Below are 14,121 nucleotides of genomic sequence, written 5' to 3'. Positions count from 1 at the left end.
CTGGAGAAAACCCACATGGTCCAGGAGAGTCTTTTGAATGTGGAGCAACTCAGCGGGTCAGGCGGCATCACTGATGGACATGGATAGGTAACGTTTCAGGTCGGGATCCTTCAATGTTCTGAAGATGGGTCTCGACTCGATACGTCACCTATCCATGTTCTCCACAGATCTTGGCATTGTGTTCAGTATGTTGGGATGGCGCGGTGGTAGTTTTCCTGCCGTACAGCGCCAGAGACCCGGGTTCGATCCTGACTAGGGCTGCTGTCTGTATGGAGTTTGTACGTTCTCCCCGTGACCGCGTGGGGTTTCTCTGAGATCTTCGGTTTCCTCCCACACTCCAAAGACTTACGGGTTTCATAAGGTCATAAGGAGTAGAATTAGGCCATTCAGCCCATCAAGTCTACTCCGCCATTCAATCATGGCTGATCTATCTCTCCCTCCTAACCCAATTCTCCTGCCTTCTCCCCATTTAATTGGCTTGGTGCAAATGTAAATTGTCCCTAGTGTGTGTAGGATAGTCTTGGTGTGCATGGGATCGATGGTTGGTGCGGACTCGGTGGGCCGAAGGGCCGGTATCCACGCTGTATCTCTAAACTAATCTAAACTAAACATTGTGGGCCAAAGGGTCTGTCCCTGTACTGTACTGTTCTACATAATTATTGCAGGTTTATGCTCCACTGCTGGACCTCACCAGTTCCCACGGGAATCTGGACTTCGACGTCAGTTAGGCTGAAAAATGACAAATGTCTGGCCATAAATGTTCACCGTTTCGGACCAGTTCCTGTCTGATAACTCATCTGTAACTGCAGGTGGAAGTACTTAGTGGCTGCCTTGAAAGTGCTTAACGCACTGTAGTTCCTTATGCTTTGCCTTCTAACTTACTGTGGGCACAGAAAGTCACCATACCCCCTTCATGCTTGTGAAAGGTACATTTAGTTCAGTTTGGTTTAGAGATTCAGCGCGGAAACAGGCCCTTCGTCCCACCGAGACCGTGCCGACCAGCGATCCCCGCACATTTGAAACAAGTTTGAAACAAGTTTATTCATGGATAACCCCTTGAGATGGACAGTCATCTCGTTTTCGAGGGGGTCCAACATAGAACATACAGCACAAGACATAACATACATAGAGGCTCTCATTGACCTACCTACCCACACACCAATCCCAAAACCCCTCCATCCCCACTTGTTATAGTTTATAACAATTGTTAATTGGCTTTACATATCCAATAATAATAATAGTTATGTGTTACAGCATAATGTTGATGCATAATACCATATACCACCTATCATACATCGTACGTTAATACATACTTTCAACATTATTACATGATATATTATTTCATGATATTGTGACATAATACAATATAAGACCTTGTTACACTATGCAATACAATAATACATAAGTGTAATGGCCATGCATATACAATAGTTATGCCAAATGATCACACACAGAGCAAGCTAGATAAAGGAGCTCGAAGACTCTAATACTAGAAACAGGTACATGGTTTTATAAGGAAGGGTAAAAGTGTATTTTTAAATAGACGAAATGAGCTAATAGTTCTTATGGTACTAGGCAGAGTGTTCCAGTCAGAAGGAGCTTTGAATTTAAATGCACGTCTCCCAATTTCTTTGTTAGTTCTTGGAATAAAAAAGAAGGGTTGCTGAATATGTCTTAGTGAATATGAGGGTGTGTATGGTAATAGGTCTTGTTTTAAATAAGAAGGGTAATTGAGATGGATGCATTTAAAGATGAACTGGAACCAGTGGTAGCATCTTCGAGCGTGGGGGGATAACCAGTTTAGAGTTTCGTACATAGAACAGTGGTGAGTTATATATGGACACCTTAAAATAAATCTGCAAAGACTATTATAAACTACATTGAGGGGTTGAAGATGTGTACCAAATGTATTCTGATAGACAATATCAGCATAATCTAGTGTTGGTAGTAGTAGTTGAGAGACAATTATTTTTCTCATCTGAAAGGTGAAACAATTTATATGGCGGTAAAGAATAGCTAGATTACAGCTGAGTTTTTTAGTAATCATCTCACTATGCTGCGTAAATGGAAGCGTTGGGTCGAGCCAAACACCAAGATATTTGAAGTTCAATACTTGTTCTAATGGTGATCCTTCATTAAATGATATAGTCAGATCTACAGAATTACCAAGGTCTTGTCTGGTACCAAATAACATACTGCATGATTTATTTTTATTTAAAATTAATTTGTTAAATAATAGCCATTTGTGAACAGAAGTAAGATCTGATTGAAGGGATCTTTCAATTTCAGACTTGTTAGTACTAGATGTATATAGCACTGCATCATCGGCATATAGTTGTGTTTGACAGTCAGAACAGATATTAGGGAGGTCGTTTATGAAAATAGAGAAAAGGAGTGGTCCCAAAGACGAACCTTGCGGGACCCCCTTCTCAACAATTAAGGAATTGGATTGACTTCCATTAAAGGTGACACATTGGCGTCTGTTATGAAGGTATGAGTTAAACCACAGTAGATTGTTTTGAGAAAGACCAATAGAGTAAAGTTTATCAAGCAGTAGGTAGTGGTCAACAACATCAAAGGCCTTGGTTAGATCAAGAAAGATGGCACCGGTGAGTTTACCATCCTCAGAAGCTGTGAACACATCGCTGGTGAGTTTTAACAGAGCTGTAGTTGTGGAGTGATTAGGTCTGAACCCAGACTGGCATGGAGATAGAATGTTGAAAGTTGAGACATAATGTGATAGCTGGTTGAACACTAGTTTCTCGAGGATTTTAGCCACCGAGTTGATAATTGAGATGGGGCGGTAATTGTTAATATCGTGTGGGTCGCCTCCCTTATGCAGTGGAGTAACATTGGCACACTTCCATGTGGAAGGGAGGGTACAAGTTGAGAAGGATAAATTAAACAGGTCGCATAGTGGGTACATTAGAATATTAGCTCCTAACTTAATGAATTTAGTCTCAATGCCAGCTGGTCCAGATCCACAATCATCCTTTAATTCATTAATAGCATGTTGAACGTCAACAGGTTTTATTTTTTGAAAAGAAAAAGAGCTTCTACATGTAGAGGTAGCTGGAAAGTCACATATAATAGAATAAGTCAAATATAGTAGAGCTACATACAGTGGAGAAGTGCTGGTTGAAAGCATTGGATATAACAGCATGGTCCTGAATGATGTCATTGTTGACCCGAATCTGAGTGCTAATATTTTGATTTGATTTATTAAGAACATTATTTAGTCTTTTCCAGAACTTTTTTGGATTATGCATGTCTTCAGAAAGATGTTTTTTAAAATGACTTGATTTAGCATTATGTGTTTTTGTCGTACACTGATTCCTTAAGGACCTATATTTTTCCCAATCAGCAGGGTCCTTTGTTTCCCTGAAAGTCTTCCAGACTTTATCCCGCTCATTAAAAAGGTTGATCAAATCAGCACTAATCCATGGTAAATGTTTTCCCTTGACTTTTATTTCTCTCCAGGGGGCATGCTTATCGATAGCTCTTGTGACTTCAGTGTATAAATAATTCCAGGCATCCTCGACAGTTGGTATAAGTTGAAACCTGTCCCAGTTTATTGCAATCAGGTCATGCATATAATTATCATAATTAAATTTTCTACATTGTCTAACACGAATATGTTTAGGAGGGAGACGGGAAGGTTTAATCTTCCACACACAGAAAATAGCAGAATGATCGCTAAAGCAATCTGACAAAACACCAGATGTTAAGATTCGGTCAGGATATGTAACAAGAACCCAATCTGATAGTGATGTAGAATTGCCATGAACTCTGGTAGGTTCGTTGATTAACTGGGTCAGGTTTATACTTTTAAGCAAGTTTTTGTCGTTAGAAGAGGAGCGATCGAGCCAGTTTTTATTGACGTCACCAAGAAGCACACATTAACACTATCCTACGCACGCCAGGGACAATTTAACATTTTATACCAGGCCAATTAACCTATAAATCTGTGCGTCTTTGGAGTGTGGGAGGAAACCGAAAATCCCGGAGAAAACCCACGCCGGTCACGGGGAGAACGGATCGAACTCGGGTCCCCTCTCATTCCCTCTCATCCTTCTAAATTCCAATGAATATAAGCCCAGTCGACCCATCCTTTCATTATATGTCAGTCCCGCCATCCCGGGAATTAACCTGGTGAACCCATGCTGCACTCCCTCAATAGCAAGGACATCCAAGTACACGTGTTCATTCCACGTACCTTCTCTTCCAAGAGCTCTACCAAGCGTTGGATGCATTCATTGACGGAGGTGAGGTTTGTTTTCAACACCAACTCCGAACTTTCGGGCTTCTCGTACTCCGAATCAATGCCAGTAAAACCTGTGGAAAGAAACACCAAGAACTGAACAAAGACGTGGAGCTCCGGTAATTCCAGGACATTCAAATAAAGTGCACCGATGGGTGCCACGGTGGCGCAGCAGTAGTGTTGCTGTCTTACAGTGCTTGCAGCACCAGAGACCCAGGGTCGATCCTGACTACGGGTGCTGTCTGCACGGAGTTTGTACATTTATCCCCGTGGGTTTTCTCCAAGATCTTCAGTTTCCTCCCACACTCCAAAAAGACAGGTATGTAGGTTAATTGGGTTGGTGTGTGTGTGTGTAAATTGTCCCTAGTGTGTAGGATAGTGTTAATATGCAGGGGTCGCTGGTCAGCGCGGACCCGGTGGGCCGACGGGCCTGTTTCCGCGCTGTGTCTCTAAACTAAACTAAACCATGTTTGAAGTTTTTCCATGTGTTTCACTGAGTTTTGTAGTTTAGTTTAGTTTAGTTCAGAGATACAGTGCAGAAGCAGGCCCTTCAGTCCACCGAGTCCGCACCGACCAGCGATCCCCACACACTCACAGTATTTTATACACACTAGGGACAATTTACATTTATACCAAGTCAATTGTGAATCTGTGGAATTTTCTGCCACAGAAGGCAGTGGAGGCCAATTCACTGGATGTTTTCAAGAGCGAGCTGGATTTAGGTCTTAGGACTAAAGGAATCAAGAGGTATGGGGAAAAAGCAGGAACGTGGTACTGATTTTAGATGATCAGCCATGACTTTGGAGTGTGGCAGGAAACCGAAGATCTCCGGAGAAAACCCACGCGACCAGGGGAAGAACGTACAACCTCCGTACAGACAGCACCCGTAGTCGGGATCGAACCTGGCTCTCCGGCGCTGTAAGCACTGGAAGGCTGCAAATTTACCTCTGAGCCACCCTGCTGCCCTTAAATAACACAATTTTTTATAGCTTGACATTCGACAATAAAGTCTTTGACTTTAAGAAAAGACACAAAGTGTTTGAATAATTCAGCAGAGTCAAGAGTTGAGTTTAGTTTATTGCCACGTGTACCAAGGTACAGCGAAAAGCTTTTGTGTCGTGCTAACCAGTCAGCAGAAAGAAATACGTGATTACAATCGAGCCATTTACAGTGTGTAGATACATGATAAGAAAATAATGTTTAGTGCAAGGTAAAGCCAGCAAAGTCCAATCAAGGATAGTGCGAATGTCACCATAGAGATAGACAGTAGTTCAGCACTACTCTCTGGTTGTGGTAGGATGATAACAGCAGTGTTTCATTGACAAATGTCCTGAATCTGTGCAATGAAATTCTTAATAACATAGAACATAGACTAACGTGGAACTAGCGGGGAATGCTGATCGATGGTCGGCATGGGCTCAGTGGGCCGTTGGACCTGTTTCCCCACTGCATCGCTAAGCTCAACTCTAAAAATGCAAACTAAATGTTTCCTAGTGAGAGTGAAATGTTTGTACCTTTTATCTCTCCAGCTCTTGCCTTCTTGTAGAGACCTTTCACGTCACGATTTTCACAGATGTCCAGGGGGGCATCAATGAAGACTTCAAAAAATGGAAGGTTGGATACTTCATGGCTTTTTCTTGCCTTTTCACGATCCTGAAAAATGCAGGAGTATGTAGTCCATCAACAACTTTTGGTCCATACTCCACAGCTAACAAGGGCCTGTTTCCTTTGTCATCGTTTTCCCAAATCTTTCATTCATGTGTTCCACATCTCTCTATATCACCGTCTATATCTCTCATAGAAACATCGAAAAATAGGTGCAGGAGTAGGCCATTCCGCCCTTCGAGCCAGCACCGCCATTCACTATGATCATGGCTGATCATCCAAAATCAGTGCCCTGTTCCTTGGTTCCGTTAGCCCTAAGAGCCAAATCTAACTCTCTCTGGAAAACATCCAATGAATTGGCCTCCACTGCCTTCTGTGGCAGAGAATCCCACAGATTCACAACTTCATAACGTTTTTCCTCATTTCTGTCTTAAATGGCCTACCCCTTATCCTTAAACTGTGACCCCTGGTTCTGGACTCCCCCAACATTGGGACTCCTGCAACGAGCCTGCCCAATCCCAAGAATTGTATATGTTTCTATAAGGTCACCTATCACCCTTCTAAATTCCAGTGAATACAAGCCCAGTTTTTACGTGCTCCCCATGACCATGTGGGTTTCCTCTGGGTGCTCTGGTTTCCTCCCACACTCCAAAGACGTGCAGGTTAGCAGGTTAATTGGCTTCCCTAAAAATTGTACCTAATGTGTGTAGGATAGTGCTAGTGTACAGGGTGATCTCTGGTCGCCGTGGACTCGGTAGGCCGATGGGCCTGTTTCAATACTGTATCTCTGAACTAAATAGTGTGTATAAGGAGATTGGATCAGTTAAATTGAGTAAAGACCTTTAGGTCTTCATAACTGGGTCAGTGAAAAAAATCTACCACCTCACAGGTCACAGGACTGGATAGACTTGGTTTATACTCTCTAGAATTTAGGAGATTGAGAGGGGATCTTATAGAAACTTACAAAATTCTTAAGGGGTTGGACAGGCTAGATGCAGGAAGATTGCTCCCGATGTTGGGGAAGTCCAGGACAAGGGGTCACAGCTTAAGGATAAGGGGGAAATCCTTTAAAACCGAGATGAGAAGAACTTTTTTCACACAGAGAGTGGTGAATCTCTGGAACTCCCTGCCACAGAGGGTAGTCGAGGCCAGTTCATTGGCTATATTTAAGAGGGAGTTAGATGTGGCCCTTGTGGCTAAGGGGATCAGAGGGTATGGAGAGAAGGCAGGTACGGGATACTGAGTTGGATGATCAGCCATGATCATATTGAATGGCGGTGCAGGCTCGAAGGGCCGAATGGCCTACTCCTGCACCTAATTTCTATGTTTCTATGTTTCTAAAGGGACCTGGGTTTGACCCTAACCTCATATTCTATCTGTGCGGAGTTTGCACGTTTTCCTTGTGATTGGGTGGGATTCCCTCAGTTCCTCCGGTTTCCTCCCACATCCCAAAGATGTACTTCGAACGTTCATTAGGTGTGAATTGGCCTGAGTGTGGGTGGATGGTTGAACGGTCAAGGTAGAATGAAGTCAACAAGGGAAAATTGAGTAAGGAAAGTTAAATGAATGTGCAGGAAGGAACTGCAGATGCTGGTTTAAACCGAAGACAGACACAAGATGCTGGAGTAACTCAGCGGGACAGGCAGCATCTCTGGATAGAAGGAACGGGTGATGTATCGGGTCGAGACCCTTCTTCAGAGTCCGAAGGAGGATCACCCATTAAATTAATGGGAATCCCCTGAGAGATAGCATGACAGAGGGCCGAACTGCCTCTTGTTATGGAGAATTATCGAGGATGAATTATACAGTATAATTATAGGTAGACAAAAATGCTGGAGAAACTCAGTGGGTGAGGCAGCATTTACGGAGCGAAGGAATAGGTGATGTTTCAGGTCAAGACCCTTCTTCAGGCCTCTATAATTATAGAGTATTGTTGAGAAATATGAATTATCTCTAATGGGCATTAATATAGTTTAGTTTAGGTTAGTTAGTTTTGGTTAGTTTAGTTTAGTTTAGTTTAGTTTATCTTATTTTAGTCATGGAGGGGGTGAGCTGTATTGTCCAAGATGCTCTGCAGTTTGAGCTTTCCTGACGAGCTTGTTGGTCCTGTTGGATAACAGCCAGTGGCCTGAAGAGCCACAGCCTTACAGCGCCAGAGTCCCGGGTTCGATCCTGACTAGGGGAGCTGTCTGTACGGAGTTTGTACGTTTCCCCCCGTGACCTCAGGTTTTCTCCGAGATGTTCGGTTTCCTCCCACACCCCAAAGACGTACTACAGGTTTGTAGGAAAGTGTTATGCCCCTGTCCCACTTAGGAAACCTGAACGGAAACCTCTGGAGACTTTGCGCCCCACCCAAGGTTTCCGTGCGGTTCCCGGAGGTAGTCTTAACTTCCACCACCTGCAACCTCCGGCAACCACCTTCAACTAGCATCGCAACCGGCTTCGACTAAAAAATTACCGACTTTTAAAACGGCAACCTTATATTTAGTCGTGGCCGGTTTTGAATTATTTGAAATAATCGCTGGAACATAGATGAAGCGGAAACCACTTTCGACCATTAGGGAGACTGACAAAAACCTCCGGAAAACGCACAGAAACCTTGGGTGGGGCGCAAAGTCTTCAGAGGTTTCCGTTCAGGTTTCCTAAGTGGGACAGGGGCATTAGTGCGCGGGAATCGCTGGTCGGTGCAGACTCGGTGGGCCGAAGGGCCTGTTTCCGTGCTGTATCTCTAAAACGAAATAACTAAAAAATAGCCTTCAGTCCATCGGACCAGGGAACGGAGAAAGAGGTGAATTGACTTCATGGGGTACGTCAAGTGGGCAAGTGGGTTCCTTGTACCTTGGCGAATGGTGAGATGAAGCTGGCTATACAGACGAGACCAGCATCGGCAAACAGCTTGGCCACCTCGGCGATACGCCGAATATTCTCCTCGCGGTCCTCGGTGCTGAAGCCCAGGTTTTTGTTTAGTCCTTGCCTGATGTTATCTCCATCGAGCGAGTAACAAGGAATGCCGTGGGTCACCAGGTACTCCTCCAGGGCAAAACCAATGGTGGTCTTCCCCGCACCCGACAGACCTGAATGGGGCAAGCACACTCAACATTGGTTCAGTCCCACCAACCCGCTTCTTCACACTTCACTACCCAGGCCTTTCACCAGAGGCTAGCGATCAGCAATCGCTCAGTTACACGCCCGCGTTCCAGGGCCTCCTTCCAAAACGCCTCAACTTGCATGGTGTTGTGCAGGACAACAGGAGAGGGGGAGGGGGTGATGGAGAGGGGGAAGGAGAGGTAGTGGGGTGAGCGAGGGAGAGGGGGAAGGAGATGAGGAGGGGAGAGGGAGAGGGTGAGGTAGAGGGGGAGGGAGAGGGGGAAGGGGAAGGGAAGGGAAGGGGAGGGGAAGGGGAGAGGGAGATGGAGATGGAGAGGTAGAGGGGGAGGGGGAAGGGAAGGGGAGGGGGGGAAGGGGAAGGGGAAGGGGAAGGGGAGGGAGGGGGGAGAGGGAGGGGGAAGGGGAAGGGAAGGGAAGGGGAGGGGGAAGGGGAGAGGGAGAGGGAGAGGGAGAGATAGAGGGGGAGGGGGAAGGGAAGGGGAGGGGGAAGGGGAAGGGGAGGGGGGGAGAGGGAGGGGGAAGGGGAGGGGCAGGGGGAGGGGGTGAGAAAGAGAAGCACAATTAATCTACAAACTTGCGCGTCTTTGGAATGTGGGAGGAATCCGGAGCACCCGGAGAAAACCCACCCCTGGAGTGTGTACGTTCTCCCTGTGACCGCGTGGGTTTTCTCCGGGTGCTCCGGTTTCCTCCCACATCCCAAAGACGTACAGGTTTGTTGGTTGATCGGATTCTGTAAATTGCCCCTAGTGTGTAGGATGGAGCTCGTGTACGGGGTGTTCGAGGGTCAGCACGGAGGCGGTGGGCCGAAGGGCCTATTTCCACGCTGTATCTATAAAACTAAACTCCCACTGCCGTCCTGTGCAGCTGCCGCAGGCTGCATTTGATGCAGTCAGTCACCTGGTCGCTGTAGGGCTTCCCGCAGCAATGCATGTACATCGCATCTCTATCTCAAACAATGGGAGAAAATATCTTCAAATTGCGAGGGGAACATGGGGCATTATCTTTGGGATGAAAAAGTTCCATTGGTTCGTATCGGGCCTTTTATATTGGTCACAGACCATGCATATCAATGTGTCGGAAGGAACTGCAGATGCTGCTTTACACTGAAGATAGACACAAAAAGCTGGAGTAACTCAGCAGGACAGGCAGCATCTCTGGAGAGAAGAAATAGGTCATAACGTCATAAGGAATAAGAGTAGAATTAGGCCATTCAGCCCATCAAGTCTACTCCACCATTCAATCATGGCTGATCTGTCTCTCCCTCCTAACCCCATTCTCCCGCCTTCTCCCCATAACCCCCTGACACCCGTACTAATCAAGAATCTATCTATCTCTTCCTTAAAAATATTCACTGACTTGAAACATCCTCTCCACATCCATTCCATCCGAGCCTTTCACTATTATGTATGTTTCAAAGAGGTCCCCCCTCATTCTTCTAAACTCCAGCGAGTACAGGCCCAATGTTGACAAACGCTCATCGTAAGTTAACCCACTCATTCTTGGAATCCAGGCGACGTTTTGGGTTGAGACCCTTCTTTAGACTGAGAGTCGGGGGGAAGGGGGAACGAGAGATTTAGACGGTACTTAGGATGAATGAATGGAAGATATGCAAAACTAATGATAATCAAGGCAAGGTGGAGACCACAATGGTCCATTGTTGGCTGTGGGATAGGTGATAATGTGTTACACTGACAGTGGAACTCGACAGAATGAGGAGGGTGACTAGAGTGGGGGAGGGATGAGGAGAAAAAGGGGATTTAAGGGTCACTTAAAGTTAGAGAAATCAATATTCATACCGAAGATAGAAACAAAATGCTGGAGTAACGCAGCGGGATAGGCAGCAACTCCGGAGAGAAGGAATGGGTGACGTTCCGGGTTGAGACCCTCCTTCAGACTGATGTCAGGTGAGTGGGCGGTACAGATTTAAAATATGGTCAATATTTAACCGTTGTGTTGTAATCTGACCAACTATGGTCCTAAGATCATCTCTGACCCCTCTCACCCTGGCCACAAACTCTTTGAATCACTTCCCTCTGAAAGGCGACTCCGGACTGTCAAAGCTGCCACAGCCAGACATGAAAACAGCTTTTTTTCCACAAGTAGTAGCTCTACTCAATAACCAAAAGTCTGTAGCCTCCTTTTGCTCTGGTATTTTATTTAATTCACATGTTTAATCGATAATGTTTTATTATTAATGTTTAATGTTTTATGTGTCATTCCTAACTGTCACTGTATGTCATGTTGTCACTTGCAGGTGGAGCACCAAGGCAAATTCCTTGTATGTGAATACTTGGCCAATAAACTTATTCATTCATTCATTCATTCATTCATTCATTCATTCATTCATTCAAGATGGAATTTAATTGAGATTGGGCGAGTCCAGGCCCAACATCATGACAGATTTGCGTGAGATGCCAAATAGTTTGAGTTAACCTGCTACCTGTTAGCCAGACGGTGCAACCACGGAATCCTCTCCTTGTGCCGACTATCTGTCCTCTCTTGCTTCGACTAACGTGATGCGCCTGATACACCACGTTGGTGGATTTGTGAATTTCCTGTTGGAAACAACAAGTATTTTTTGTTAGCCACGTTGTGCCGCAGTAATGTGATCGACTTCAGGAAGTGCAGCGGTACACATACCCCGGTTTGCATTGACAGCTCCGAAGTAGAGATGGTTGAAAACGTCAAATTCCTGGTAGTCAATATAACCATCAACTTCTCCTGAACCACCCACATTGAAGCAACGACCAAGAAAGCACACCAACGCCTCAACTTCCTTTGAAGGCTTAGGAAGTTTGGCAAATCCCCTACAACTCTCACCAACTTCTACAGATGCACCACAGAGAGTATTTTATCAGGGATGCATCACAGCTTGGTTTGGGAACAGCTCCATCCAAGACTTCAAGAAATTGCAGCTTCTTCTTCTTGCGTATGGCGTGCACAGCCTAAAGTTGTTGGGACAACTTGTTCTATTTGATCTTATTTCATTGAGCACGCCAAGTTGATTGCATTCGTCGAAACAGGGCGGACCACGTGAAGGTTGCAATCTCCCACCCCAAATTGCAGCTAATTGTGGACGCAGCCCAGACCATCACACAAACCAACCTCCCTTCCATTGAGTCCATTTATACCTCACGCTGCCTTGGCAAGGCCAGCAGCAAAATCAAGGACGAGTCGCACCCTGGCCACTCCCTCTTCTCCGCTCTCCCATCGGGTAAAAGGTATAGAAGTGTGAAAACGCACACCTCCAGATTCAGGGACAGTTTCTTCCCAGTGGTTATCAGGCAACTGAATCATCCTACCACAACCAGAAACCATTTTTTCCAAAGCCATCCTCCCTAATTGACGATCCTCGGACTATCTTTGATTAGACTTTACTGGCTTTACCTTGAACTAAACATTAAATAAACTGAACTGTATTTTGTATCTCTTCTTGTTGACAAATAATTAAAAATAGAACCCATCATATTCAACTGCCATTGATCAATGTGTTAGGTGACACATCATATGGTCATCGATTGAATGCTACGTTGTGAAGGATAGGCCAGGAAATTAATTATTTGGGATTTATGCTCGTTTAAACTCACACACCAGCAGATTAGTTTAGTTTAGAGATACAGCATGGTAACAGGCCCTATAGCCCACCGTGTCCCGGCCGACCAGCGACAGAGCGACCATCTGTACACTAGTTCAACACTACACCTGAGGGACAATTGACAGAATCCGATTAACCTAGAAACCTGCATGTCTTTGGAGTGTGGGAGGAAACCGGAGCACCCGGAGAAAACCCACACAGGTCACAGGGAGAATGTACAAACTCCATACAGACAATGCCCGTGGTCTGGATCGAACCCGGGTCTCTGACGCTGTAAGGCATAAACTTTATAAAGGGACATTGATTGAACGCTTCTTTGGAATGGATATGCCATGGAATAAATCATTTAGGATTCATGTTTGTTTAAACTCACTCACCACCAGATTAAACAGAACTAAATACAGTTCATTAAAGGCCCTTCACATTTATTAAACTTTACACAAAAAGATTGGATTAAGGCCAAGGGGTTGAGTGGATGCAAGCTGCATATGAAAAGACCTTTTTTCTAATTTTGTATTCATTTGCTGCTTAATACAGAATGGACAACTATTGAGGATCATTGTGGATTAACTTGTAGTTTGTACCTCTCTATGTAGAGTCATAGAGTGATACAGTGTGGAAACAGTCCCTTCGGCCCAACTCGCCCACACCGGCCAACATGTCCCACCGGCTACACTAGTGTAGTGTGTAGTCTAGTTGTCTCTATGAGCCAAGAGACAACCATTAGGTTAGTTTAGTTTACAGTTTAGTTTAGAGATACAGCATGGAAACAGGCCTATTGGCCTGGCGAGTCCATGCCGACCAGCGACCACTCGTTTACGCAGGATCTGTGCAATCTTTCTACACACTTTAGGGGCAATCTTTTAGATGGGGCCAATTAACCTACAAACCCGCGCGTCTTTGGGAAGTGGGAGGAAACCGGAGCACCCGAAGGAAACCCACGGGCGACACTGTGGCGCAGCGGTAGAGCTGCTGCCATACGGCGGCGGAGACCCAGGTTCGATCCTGACCTCGGTTGCTGTCTGTACGGAGTTTGTACGTTCTCCCTGTGACCCTGTTTTCTCCAGGTGCCCCGGTTTCCTCCCACACTCCAAAGACGTGCGAGATAGTTGGTTAATTGCCTTCGGTAAAAATAGTAAATTGTCATTAGCGTGTAGGATAGTGTACGGGGTGATCGCTGGCCGGTGCGAACTCGGTGGGCTGAAGGGCCTGTTCCTGCACTTTGTCCCTAAACTAAACTAAAATCTGATGAAATTAATTAGAGTGAATCTCTAGGGTCAATGGCAGCAACTGATCTACTGGATATTTTGCCAGTGAAAGTGTTCATCCTGGCTGAAGGATGTGGACATTTTTCAGTACCATACTTGAGTAGACAGTCCGAACCTTTTTCTCCAGAATGGAAAAAATTAAATACTAGAGGGCACAGCTTTAAGATGAGAGGAGCAAAGCATGAGGAAGGTTTTTCTTACACAGAGGATGGTGAATGCTTGGAATGCACTGCCTGGAGTGGAGGTGGAGGGAGACACAATAGTGGCATTGAAGAAACTTTTGG

The 14,121-nt window shown here is 45.3% G+C and overlaps 1 protein-coding gene across 3 annotated transcripts in view; it reads right to left on the bottom strand.

Annotated features, from left to right (window-relative positions):
• The window catches only part of papss2 (3'-phosphoadenosine 5'-phosphosulfate synthase 2), a 52,490-nt gene that overhangs the window by 20,091 nt on the left and 18,278 nt on the right, over window positions 1–14,121 (bottom strand). For all 3 annotated transcript variants that reach the window (XM_033034357.1, XM_033034356.1, XM_033034355.1), the window contains 4 exons: window positions 11,415–11,529; window positions 8,705–8,940; window positions 5,776–5,914; window positions 4,217–4,335 (listed from right to left, as the gene is read on the bottom strand). In XM_033034357.1, coding sequence (XP_032890248.1) covers window positions 4,217–4,335; window positions 5,776–5,914; window positions 8,705–8,940; window positions 11,415–11,529 — 609 coding nt within the window. The remainder of the gene's footprint in view (window positions 1–4,216; window positions 4,336–5,775; window positions 5,915–8,704; window positions 8,941–11,414; window positions 11,530–14,121) is intronic.

The sequence above is a fragment of the Amblyraja radiata genome, chromosome 15 (assembly GCF_010909765.2).
Source record: "Amblyraja radiata isolate CabotCenter1 chromosome 15, sAmbRad1.1.pri, whole genome shotgun sequence".
NCBI classification, from domain to species: domain Eukaryota; kingdom Metazoa; phylum Chordata; class Chondrichthyes; order Rajiformes; family Rajidae; genus Amblyraja; species Amblyraja radiata.
The sequence above is the reverse complement of the archived record's forward strand: the minus strand, read 5'-3'. Positions and strand labels throughout refer to the sequence as shown.